General features: G+C 42.7%; 1 protein-coding gene across 3 annotated transcripts in view; it reads right to left on the bottom strand.

Annotated features, from left to right (window-relative positions):
- The window catches only part of SOCS7 (suppressor of cytokine signaling 7), a 113,467-nt gene that overhangs the window by 31,327 nt on the left and 70,059 nt on the right, over positions 1–12,081 (bottom strand). For all 3 annotated transcript variants that reach the window (XM_077459400.1, XM_077459399.1, XM_077459397.1), the window contains one exon: positions 5,706–5,841. In XM_077459400.1, the coding sequence (XP_077315526.1) occupies positions 5,706–5,841 (136 nt within the window). The remainder of the gene's footprint in view (positions 1–5,705; positions 5,842–12,081) is intronic.

A 12,081-nucleotide genomic window follows, 5' to 3' on the forward strand; every position in this document is an offset into this window, starting at 1 on the left:
GGGGACCCCAGAAGAGAATAATTGGGGCTGCTCTGTGCAAAACCATTACACAGAGCAGGCAAGTATAACATGTCTGTTTTAAAAAACAAAAAATACTTTAAAGACTGTGCAGGGAAGATCAGCATCTGAACCCAGAGATGGTGGAGGCTTATAGACTGGAGGTAATAGAAGGCATTACAATTACATTTAAAGTAAACTATTAAGTGGGGGCAGGGCACATTACGTGGGGGTCAGGGCACATTATGTGCTCCCCAGCACAAAAGGGGTCGAAATAAAAAAATGCGATCCGAGCCTGATATTTACCAGATTCAACCTCTAATAGTATATACAGTATTCTGTCTCTTATTCTCAGAGTGGATTAGAGATTTTGCTCCCAAACAATATAGTTGGTTATTTATATTTACCACTGCATATAGAGTTAAGAATAAATAGCCTTTTTTTAAACTTCACATATTAAATTATACACCACACTTTTTATTTTTTATTTTCTAAGGTCATTATCCGATTAAGCGAAACAATCGTCCAATTAATCGATTATGGAAACATCCTTAGTTCCAGTCCTACACACCAGACAGGTCAGGGATAATGTCGTGGAGAAGTTTAAAGCAGGGTTAGGTTATAAAAAAAAAAAAATCAAGCTTTGAACATCTCACAGAGCACTGTTCAATCCTTTCATACGAAAATGGAAAGAGTATGGCACAACTGCCAAGACATGTCCGTCCACCTAAACGGACAGGCGGACAAATCAGTGTCACGTGTCATTGTCCTGGTGCTCCAGGGCCTTCAAAAGTGTAATAGGTAGTCAACAAGTTAGATGTGTAATTTATGCTCCTAGAACACATGATAGCGCTCCCTGCATGTTGGGCTTCTCTACGTGGCCAGGCTGTGAAAAAGTCTCACACACGTGGTATCGTAATACTCAGGAGTAGCAGCAGCAGAACGTATTTTGGGGCGTCATTTGTAGTATACACATGCCATGTGAGAGAAATAACCTATTAGAATGACAATTTTGTGGAAAAAAAAAAACAAAGAAAAAAAAAAAAAAACAAAGAAAAAAAAAAAAAAATTCATTTTGCAAAGAATTGTGGAAAAAAATTACATCAAAAACCTCACCATGCATCTTACTAAATACCTTAGAATGTCTACTTTCAAAAAAGGGTAATTTGGGGGGGTATTTATACTTTCCTGGCTTGTTTGGGTCGCAAGAAATGAGATGAGGCCACACCAGTACATCAGGTGTGATCAATTTTTTTAGGATTTGCACCACAGCTTGTAGACTCTAACTTTCACAAAGACCAAATAATATCCACTAATTTGGGTTATTTTTACCAAAGATATGTAGCGGTATAAATTGTGGCCAAAATTTATGAAGAAAAATTCATAATTTGCTAAATATTATCACAAAAAAATGGGCGCCCCCCCCCAAAAAAAAAATTCTGTCTTTTTTCATTTATAGCACAAAAAACAAAACAAAAAAAAACCCAGGTGTGATCAAATACCACCAAAAGAAAGCTCTATTTGTATGAAAAAAAAAAGGACAACAAATTCGTTTGGGTACAGTATTACTTGACTGAGTAATTGTCAAAGTGTGAGAGCACCGAAAGATGAAAATTGGTCTGGGCAGGAGGGGGGTTTAAGTGCCCAGTAGGCAAGTGGTTAATCAAAAAATAAAAAACACAAGTCACACTGTATGCGCCTGCTAAGGCCAGTTACAAACCATATAACTTTGGGTTGTGATGAGGGGTGAACAAGCTGTGAGACAGAAGCCACAGTAAAACCTCCCAGAGCAATAAAAACAGCATTTAACTGGGATTCAGCATGGCTCTGACTAATAAATTAGTGTTGATGCTGGAAATAATTATACAGGGGCGTAATTGTATTTACACACACGCCAATCTCCACAGTAGTAGGGAAAGGGGAGGAGGCTAGAATAAAATTTCCACCACACACACTTTACATACATTTTGTAAAGGACTTGGATTCCTTTACAAAACCCAGCACAAAAGGGATATTGCCAATAAGCAACAGGTTTTAAATGCTGTTTTCCCAGGTACAAAACAGCAGACAACCCATGAAGACAGTGGCCACAATAAATAAAAATTATTAATATAAAATATATACACACATACATACAGGTGATACTCGAAAAATGTGAATATCGTGCAAATGTTATTTCACTGATGCAACTTAAAAAGTGCAATATATGAGACAGACTCATTACATGCAAAGCAAGACAGTTCAAGCCGTGATTTGTCATAATTGGGATGATTATGGCTTACAGCTCATGAAAACCCCAAATTCACAATCTCAGAAAATTAGAATATTGTGAAAAAGGTGCAATATTCTAGGCTCAACGTGTCCCACTCTAATCAGCTAATTAAGCCATAACACCTACAAAGGGTTCCTGAGCCTTTAACCACTTGCCGACCACCGCACGTCCCTACTTTGGGGATGGATATCATTATGGCAGTAGCTAGCTCGGCCGGATACAAAATAAAAGTGGTCTCTGCGGCGGATACACCACAAGATCACTTTTATCGGTGGCGGGATAGGGGCCCCCCCTCCTGCCGCAATCCGGTGCCCTCCTCCATTTACCAGAGCAGTTGGCAGCGGCAGAGGTGATCGCGTCTCTCTCCTTGCTAGGTATGGAGACAAGTGAGGGGAAGATGGCCCCCACCCGTATCCATAGCAGGGCGGAAGCTACATCAAAACATCACTTCTGCCCATAATTCTTAAAAGGCACATTTTTTTATGTCTTTTTTAAAATGACAATTTTTTTAATGTTTTTAAATTTAAGTCTAAATATGAGATCTGAGGCCTTTTTGACCCCAGATCTCATATTTAAGGTGTCCTGTAAAGCTTTTTTCTATTACAAGGATGTTTACATTCCTTGTAATAGGAATAAAAGTGAAAAAAATTTTTAAACAGTGTAAAAAAAAAAAAAAAATAGGTAAAATAAAAAGAATTTTTTTTTTTTAAATGCGCTCCATCCCGCCTGCGTGCAGAAGCGGACGCATACGTGAGTAGCGCCCGCATATGAAAGCGGGAGTTCAAACCACAGCGAGCGCAATAATTCTAGCCCTAGACCTCCTCTCTAACGCAAAACATGCAACTGGTAGAATGTTTTAAATGTCGCCTATGGAGATTTTTAAGGATAAAACTTTGTTGCCAGTCCACGAGCAGGCGAAATTTTGAAGAATGACATGTTGTCGGCGTAACAATATCTTTCACAATATAATAAAAAAAATTGGGCTAACTTAACTGTTGTCTTATTTTTTTTATTTAAAATGTGTATTTTTTTTAAAAGTGCGCTTGTAAAACCGCTGCGCAAATACGGTGTGACAGAAAGTATTGCAATGACCGCCATTTTATTCTCTAGGGTGTTAGAAAAAAAATGTTTTTAACATATTGTAAACACAGAGTCTGAAAAAGAGGCTCGGTCCTTACAGTCTTTTTTTTTTATTTTTATTTTTTTAAAGTCAGCAGTTACAAATACTGCAGCTGCTGACTTTTAAAATATGGACACTTACCTGTCCAGCGCACCCGCAATGTCGGCACCCAAAGCTGATCTGTCGATCGGCTCTTGGGTGCTACCGCCACCATCTTCGGCATGGGAATCAGGAATGTAAGCCTTGCGGCTTCACTTCCCGGTTCCCTACTGCACATGCGTGAGACGCGATGCGCAATACGGATGGTCCCTGCTGTCTCTGGGATCCGTGTGTTTCCCAGCAGACAGCGGGAGATGACAGGAAGTTGCGTAGCTAGCCGCAAAAGGTTTATGTACCGGATTTATATACGCACTTTTTTCCCCTTAAAAATCAGGGGGGAAATCTTGGGCTCGTGTTATACGCCGATCCCCGCTGACTGAGCGGAGATGAGCGAGCGCCGCTGACATACAGAAAGCGGAGTGCATTCAGCTAGACTCGGCTCCTCTCGCAGTCACGCCCCTGACTGTAAACAGAGCCGAGTCCAGCCGAATACACTCGGCTTTCTGTATGCAGTTAGCGGAGATGGGCGGGACTGCGAAAGGCGCCGCGTCTAGCCGGGTAAACTCGGCTTTCTCTAAGTCAGCGGCGCTCGCTCATCTCCACTCACAGTCAGTGGAGATCGGCGCCAATTTTAAATAATCAGCGGCTTCAGATGGACACTGGGCAAGGCTGCATTGATGGGCATTTAAATGTAAGTTTTTTTCCTTAAACGTCCCTCCTAAACTTGGGGTGCGTATTATACGCCGATGCGTGTTATACCCCGATAAATATGGTATACATATTTTTGCACAGATCCATATTTTATTCTCAAATTTTCAGTTTCACTCATTATTAGTTTAGTTGTGCCGACCATATTTTTTATTATTATTATTATTATTTTCAGTGCACTGTACGCACTTTTTATTCATTAGATTATTCAATCAATTAGATTTATTCGATTTATTCACTTGATAGTGCAAAGGATTACACCCTATAGAAACCCATCATTGACACCCTCCATAAGGAGGGAAAGCCTCAAAAAGGTAATTACAAAAGTAGTCAGATGTTCCCAAACTGCTGTATCAAAGCACATTAATATAGAAAGTTATGTGGAAGGGAAAAGTGTGGAAGAAAAAGGTGCACAAGCAAAAGGGATGCACGCAGCCTGGAGAGGATTGTCAAGAAAAGGCTATTCAAAAGTGTTGGGGACTTTCACAAGGAGTGGATTGAGGCTGGAGTACCAGTGCATCAAGAGCCACCACACACAGACGGATCCTGGACATGGGCTTCAAATGTCGTATTCCTCTTGTCAAGCCACATCATCAGAAGTGTCTTAACTGGGCTAAAGAAAAACAGACCTGATCTGTTGCCCAGTGGTCCAAAGTCCTCTTTTCTGAGGAGAGCAAATTTTGCATCTCATTTGGAAACCAAGGACACAGAGTATAGAGGCAGAATTAAGTACAGGGTCAACACAGCCATCTACCAGGAGATTTTGGAGCATTTCATACTTCCTTCCACAGATTAGCTCTATGGGGATGCTGACTTAATTTTCCAGCAGGATGTCATAACGGAGAATATATGCAATGCTGCACCATGGCAATTGCAGATCAAACAGAGGTTAAAATGGCAGCTTCTTTGACTCTAAGGCTCGGTTCACACTGCAGCGATGCGAGAACCCTGCGAGTCCACTGCGGGTTCCCGCATGGCATGTCTCCCGACAGCAGTTCTCACTGCCCTATGCGAACTGCTGGGAGTGCCAATTAAAAAAAAGTAAATGACACCCCTAAATCAGTTCACATATCTGCGTTCAAATGGCAAATTCAGACAGGAATCAGATCGCATGGGTGTGAACACCCATGTGATTAGATTATGCTGTGGACCAAAAAAAGGGTTTGGTCTGAATGCGATGCAAATTCAGCCATACTTTACGTATGGCTGAAATCACATCGCACAGAGATTGCATGTAATTTGCACTGCAGTGCAAATCACATCCAATGTCAGACATTGCTGCATTGTGAACCAGCACTAAAGGATTGGAAGGTTTTTTCTGCTTTAACATTTATATATTGATGGTGTGATGAGCTTCCAGCATTAACTGATAAGACAACTTCTCATGATGGAGCAAAGACTGAATTGGATTATTACCATCTTAACTTTAATGACATTAACACTAAAATAGCTTTAACTATAAATAATCTGGGGATCATCTGCGACTACAAATTATACACATTAACTCACTTGGGCAGAGGGAGCTCTGGTATGTGGTCTATCCGAACCAGTTGCCGAATACGAAAACGGCACAAATGCTGCAGGGACTTCACATTGCTGAATCGAGACACTGGATACAACAGCTGTACTGGGGTAGGAGGGAGACCTGAAAGAAATAATACACATAAACGTCTTTCTTGAATTAAAATACTACACTAGAAAAATAACATTTTACTAGACACTACTCCAAAAGACACACCTTCCATTTACAGTGGAAGTCCATGCTAAAATTAAAACCCCTCCATAGACACCCATGATCTAATACTAACCTATCTAGCGCTGTAAAGAAAAAATAAAATAAAAATCGGTATACATACCTTTTCTGAAGCCATTCTGACCCCATCTCCAGCAGCAGAAGCGGTGCAGAGGACAGTCGACAACGGCTGTGAAATTAATGGGAAACGACATCACCCATAGACTTACTATGGGACTTCTGTTGTCGGACCTGTCCTCTGCACCCACCTACACAGAGAAGTCACGGCTGACAGCTCAGCATGAGATTGGGTCAGATAAGGTTCAAAAAAACGTATACTGATTTTTTCTTTACAGTGCTATATAGGTTAGTGTTTGATCAAGGGTGTCTACAGATGCAGGGATTTTAGTTTTAGCATGGACTTCTACTATAAATGTTTCATTTTTCCTGCACTAGGGGTTTGATCAAAAGTTCAAATGCATTCCCCAATCGGTAATTGGCCCCCAAGATAGAACTACATACCATCTGAGATCAAAACGCAGTTTCCCTTCTCCCTCTTTGTGTGCTCAAGAACACAGGAGAGGCCAGAAGTTGCATTCTCAATATTAACAGGCATATTTCAACTTGGCCAAAGCTCCAAACACATGACAGCTTAAAGTGGAGTTTCACCCATTTAAAAGTCAGCAGCTACAAAAAGTATAGCTGTTGACTTTCAACAATCAGACACTCACCTGTCCTACAGTCTAGCAAGCGTGTGCAGGAAGCCTCACTTCTCTTCCCTTCACTGCGACGCTGGCATTCTAACTGTGGCTTTACAGCCTGGCAAGCCGCGCTGTGAAATGCCAGGGCAATTTTCTGGGACCTGTGTCGTGTCCCAGAAGACTGCAGGGAGGGAGGGGGGAGAGGTGATCTTCCTTCCGGTGCTGCAGAGCCACGGGAGGAATTGGGAGCTGGGTGCCTGTAAAAACCAATCGTGGTATGTCAAGGGGGGTCACCTGTCCTCAAAGAGGAAGTTCCATTTTTGGGTGGAACTCCGCTTTAATTTAAAGCGGAGGTCCACCCTAAAGTGGACCTCCGCTCATCGGAACCCTCCCCCCCTCCGGCGCCACAATTGGCACCTTTCAGGGGGGAGGGGGGTGCAGATACCTGTACAGTACAGGTATTCAGCACCCACTTCCGGGATAGCTCTCTGCGGAAAGGGGCGTATATTACGCCCCTTTCCGCAAGTGCCCCGCTGCCTGCTGGGAAACACACAGATCCCAGAGGCAGCGGGGACCGTCCTTATTGCGCAGCGCGATTCGTGCATTCGCAGTAGGGAACCGGGAAATGAAGCCGAAAGGCTCCATTTCCTGATTCCCATACCAAAGATGGCGGGGGCAGCACCCGACATACGATCTACAGATCGGCTTCGGGTGCCGACATCGCGGGCGCGCTGGACAGGTAAGTGTCACTATTTTAAAAGTCAGCAGCTGCAGTATTTGTAGCTGCTGGCTTTTAAAAAAAAAAGTCCCGGTGGACTCCCGCTTTAAATATCCAGAAGTACGATTAAAAGGCCTCAGGGGTCATTTGCTTAGAGACCAACCATGTAAGCTTATTCAAATCAGTACCAATGCATATAGAACTATTAACTTCCTCATAATACAGGACTTGTCTGGCAGGTTTGTATTCTGCTTGAACCTCTGCTGAAGCAGGCTTATGGAGGAGTTATTCAAGACTTTGAAATAAAGTGTGCGAATGGACCACCTCCACCAGCTGCACTGAACACCCAAATGTGCTCTAAGATGGATGTTTCCTTAGCAGAAGTTGTTGACCTTAATGGTTAGAGAGAGCACCATTAAGGTCAACAACTTCTGCTAAGGAAACATCCATTTTAGAGCACATTTGGGTGTTCAGTGCAGCTGGTGGAGGTGGTCCATTCGCACAGTGGAAGAAGCATTTTTGCATATGTCTATCTACACTCTGGATTTGAATGTGCACAGAGAATCTTTTTTTAGGATCGCAAAAAGTTCATGGGTAGGACTTTTTAAATCTTTAGGATTGGACTCTATTTTTATAAGCACTATTTCATGTTTGGAGAGACTTGGGTGATTCTATTTTTAACTTCATAACCAATTTTGTAATTTGTGAATGTCAGTCACTATTATTACTTATCACTGAGTAGTGGTAACATATTTTAGCACCCCTCACTACACTTATCACATTTATACTAGATTTTTTGTCTAGCACGAGGGATAGCAGCTATAGTTTTACTTTACACTTTGTATGTAGATTAAAAAAATTTGGCGCAAGGCCCGTATTCATTTTTCAAAGTCTGCATCAAAGCTATTAAGCTTTTCTATCTCCATGGACAAAGATATTACCAGTTTCATCCTCTCATACTATCACAAGGCAAGACTGCAGCTCCAAAAAGTTTAACCTCGCAATTCCCATAACTTGCATTGCTGTATCTTGCATTAATACATTGTAATTATTCAAATGCAAAGTTTGCTTTCACAGAGATTTAAATGAGTAAACGCATACTGAAAGCCCTGGGTGATGGGACAGTTACAGCTCAACACCAGAAAAATATAGAAAAGAAATTAATCCAGCACTGTATTACTACATCATTAAAGCCACCCTGTCACTGTAAGGAGGTTGAACCCCAAAAAATGTGCCGGTACAAGAAGATATGTTTAGGGAGACACAAACTCTTCCAGGAATGTTAAGCATAGACACTTGTCAATTTCCTGTGTCTGGTGCACTTAGCACATCCTCCTACCAACTTCCATTCTGCGTCCTGCAGGAACACAACAGACAGTGATGGGTTCCGAAAAAACAGAGCAGTGGGGGAGGACAAAGGATTTACACACAGAAGGATGACACTCGCAGAAATACTGGTTTCTAACCAGACTTCAGAGGAAAATTTCCCAGAGTGGTGTTGGGCAGTGGCAGAGGTAATTATCAGCTCCCCTCTTTTACAGCCAATTTTTTGTGGGCAATTTAATTTAGTGATAGGATATCTTTATTTACTTTATACAAGCAGCTTAAAGAGGCGTTCCCATTATAAAAAAAATAAAAGTCAACAGCTACAAATACTGTAGCTGCTGACTTAATATTCGGACACTTGCCCATCCCAGGGTCCAGCAATGTGGGGGATTGAAGCCCCGCTAGTCTCCCCCTCCCTTCGGCGGCGCTGGCATTGTAACTGTGGGCACCCGGCTGTGACTTCACAGCCAGGCACCCACTGCGCATGCGTGAGCGCCACCTGTCAGATGCCCCAGATGATTGACAAGAGGGAGGGGGCAGAGCTGAGCCCTTCCTGCGCCAAGGGGAAGTGACGTCAGGAGTCCAGGCACTGAAGGAGGCAGACTACGAGGCAGGCAGCCCCTAGCAACAGCCATTTAGAGGTGAGTAAAAATGTTCCAAATTTTTTATTTTTTATTTTTTTAGGCACATTAATGAATTTTTTTTTTTTCGGTGGACCACCACTTTAAGTACCTGAATTTAACTAGGTACATGTGTCCGCTGACACCTGCTAGTAACCGATCAGACAGATGGGGATACGCTCGACAGGCAGTCACGTTTTTATCCAACGACCCCATAGAGAACAGCGGGCTATGTCCGCTCTGCATAGCATACCGGACATGAACCTGTCACCCGCCTGCTCAGCAGGGATCAGTGGACCGATTCCCTGCTAAGCAGGAGAATCCGCTTGACGGAGTTTGCCCCATCTGAAAAGGGTCCAAGTCTTCCGTCATTCTGTAGTAACAGGTTGGTGGTGAGAGGAAACCGTAAAGTGTTACTTAAAGGGGTTGTAAAGTAAAAATTTTTATTTTTTTAAAATAACAAACATGTCATACTTACCTCCACTGTGCAGCTCGTTTTGCACAGAGTGGCCCCGAACCTGCTCTTCTGGGGTCCCTCGGCGGCTGTCTCTGCTTCCTCCCGCAGGTGCTTCTCACGTTAATGCGAGCTCCCTCGCATTGGTGAGAAGCACTGCGGGCGCGCTCCCGTGATACAGCCGGCGGCTATAGCCGCTCGCTGTATCACAAGGCCCCGCCCCCCGGCGCGCTGCGTCATTGGATGTGATTGACAGCAGCGCGAGCCAATGGCTGCGCTGCTTTCAATCCATCCACTCCAGCCAATCAGCGGCCAGGCTGAGCGGCGAAGAGGACGGCGGGGGCGAGCGCGGGATTTTCGAGGGGTCAGGTAAGTAAAACGTAGGGACTGGGGGCGCCGGCAGTGCGAGATGTTTTTTCACCTTAATGCATAGAATGCATTAAGGTGAAAAAACATTTACCTTTACAACCCCTTTAAAGAGCAGTTCCAGCCTGGGAGAAAAATAAATGAAAAGTCAGCAGCTATATATATTTTTAATATATGTACAGGTACCTGTCCAGGGAGCCCGCAACGTCAGCATCCCAGGCCGATCCATCCATCAGTCCTGGGTGCAGGCACCGGCATCTTCACTAAGGGAAACGAGAAGTAAAGCCTTGCGACTTCACAGCTCGTCTGCGCATGCACGAGTCTCACTGCGCTTTCTGAGCGGTCCCGCTGTCTTCTAGGACCTGTTTGTCTCCCAGAAGGAAGCTGCGTGGAGGGGGTATCTGCTCCCACTTTTGTGGGAGATTGCCACATCACTGTGCATCGATCTTACACAAAAGTGGGAGCAGTTACCTGGTTTTGACAGATAAACACTCCCACTCCCCCCCCAAAAGGTGCCAAATGTGGTAGTGGGGGGCGCAAACAAGTGGAGGTTCCCTTCTTTTGGGTGGAGCTCCTCTTATTGCAGCAGAGAAAAATCTGATCTCCTGTCCTGTCACACAGGGCTGTGTTGTGTAGCAAGGTGGTGTAGATCTCACAAAAGAATGACAGATTGACAGAAATAGAAATACTTTTGTAGTTAAAACTGCTACCATATACATATTTTAACCACTAATTTCAGCAATTCATATAGAACTTGCTTTATCTATATTTGCGTCTCTTCAGAAAAATAATGATTTTGATATTTTTGGTCTCTATTATAGCTGCACGATTCTGGATAAAATAAGAATTACAAATTTTTTTTTGCTTAGAATAAAGATCAATTTTCGCTCACGATTCTTGCGGGGTAACATCTTTCACATTATACCAAACAATTTGGGCTAACTTTAAGGTTTTGTGTTTTTTTTTTTTTTTTTTAAACTCATTGAAGTATATTTTGTCCTAAAAAATTGCTTTCGAAAGACTGTTGCGCAAATACAGTGTGACATAAAATGTTGCAACAATCTCCATTTAATTCTCTAGGGTCTCTGCTAAAAATATGTATTTGCGGGTTCTAAGTAATTTTCTAACAAAAAATACAGATTTTAACTTGTAAGCAACACGTGACAAAAAATGTTTAGTCTTTAAGTGGTTAAACTGATATAATTTACAGACAGGAGTTAATTCCTGTGATCTAAAAGAACCAAGAGATTGGTTCTCTTTATTGCAGTTGATAAACATTTGCCGGCTGAGTTTTTTTCTTCTTTTGACAGCTTTGAGCAGAGAAGGTTCTGCATTTGCTCCAAAAAAAAATCGGGAAAAAGCTGTATTAAGATTAGGGCGATTGAATAATAATAATTGATAATGCTTTTTTCCATGATTAAACATGCAGCTCTAGTCTCTATACATGGACAAATAAGTGCCATGCTGCTAAAGCTAGCGATTGTAGGTCCATTCTGTAAGGAAGAGGCCAGGGGTCATCTCAGTGCAAACATATGGCAACCAACCCAACCTATAGGTGGCCTTTGCAGCAAAAAGCACATGGAAGTGTGAGGCATGTCAAAAACAACGAACAAAATTTCCAGCTCACTTACCAGCCAGCAACAAATAGCATTGACCCAGTAACAGTTCATGTTAAAAACAAGGGGTTCATTTTGCATTCATTTGCAAATATATGCATAAGCTGCAGCGGCCACATCATGGCACCTCGTGTACTACATTCATTACTCTATAATTTTGAGACTCTCCTGAGTTGGATGACATATATAAATAATGAATAGGTTAAGGGCAGTTATGCCTGGAGAAAGCCCACTGCTCCTCAAAGATATAGGGATGCACTGAACACCATTGCAGGCTGGCTGGTAGGTGAGCTGGGAATTATTTTTTTAACCACTACAGCCCCGGACCAATAAACACCTTAAGGACCAGAGG

This window comes from Lithobates pipiens, unplaced genomic scaffold (genome assembly GCF_037356315.1).
Source record: "Lithobates pipiens isolate NorthernLeopardFrog02 unplaced genomic scaffold, aLitPip1_a1.2 Scaffold_28, whole genome shotgun sequence".
Lineage (NCBI taxonomy): Eukaryota > Metazoa > Chordata > Amphibia > Anura > Ranidae > Lithobates > Lithobates pipiens.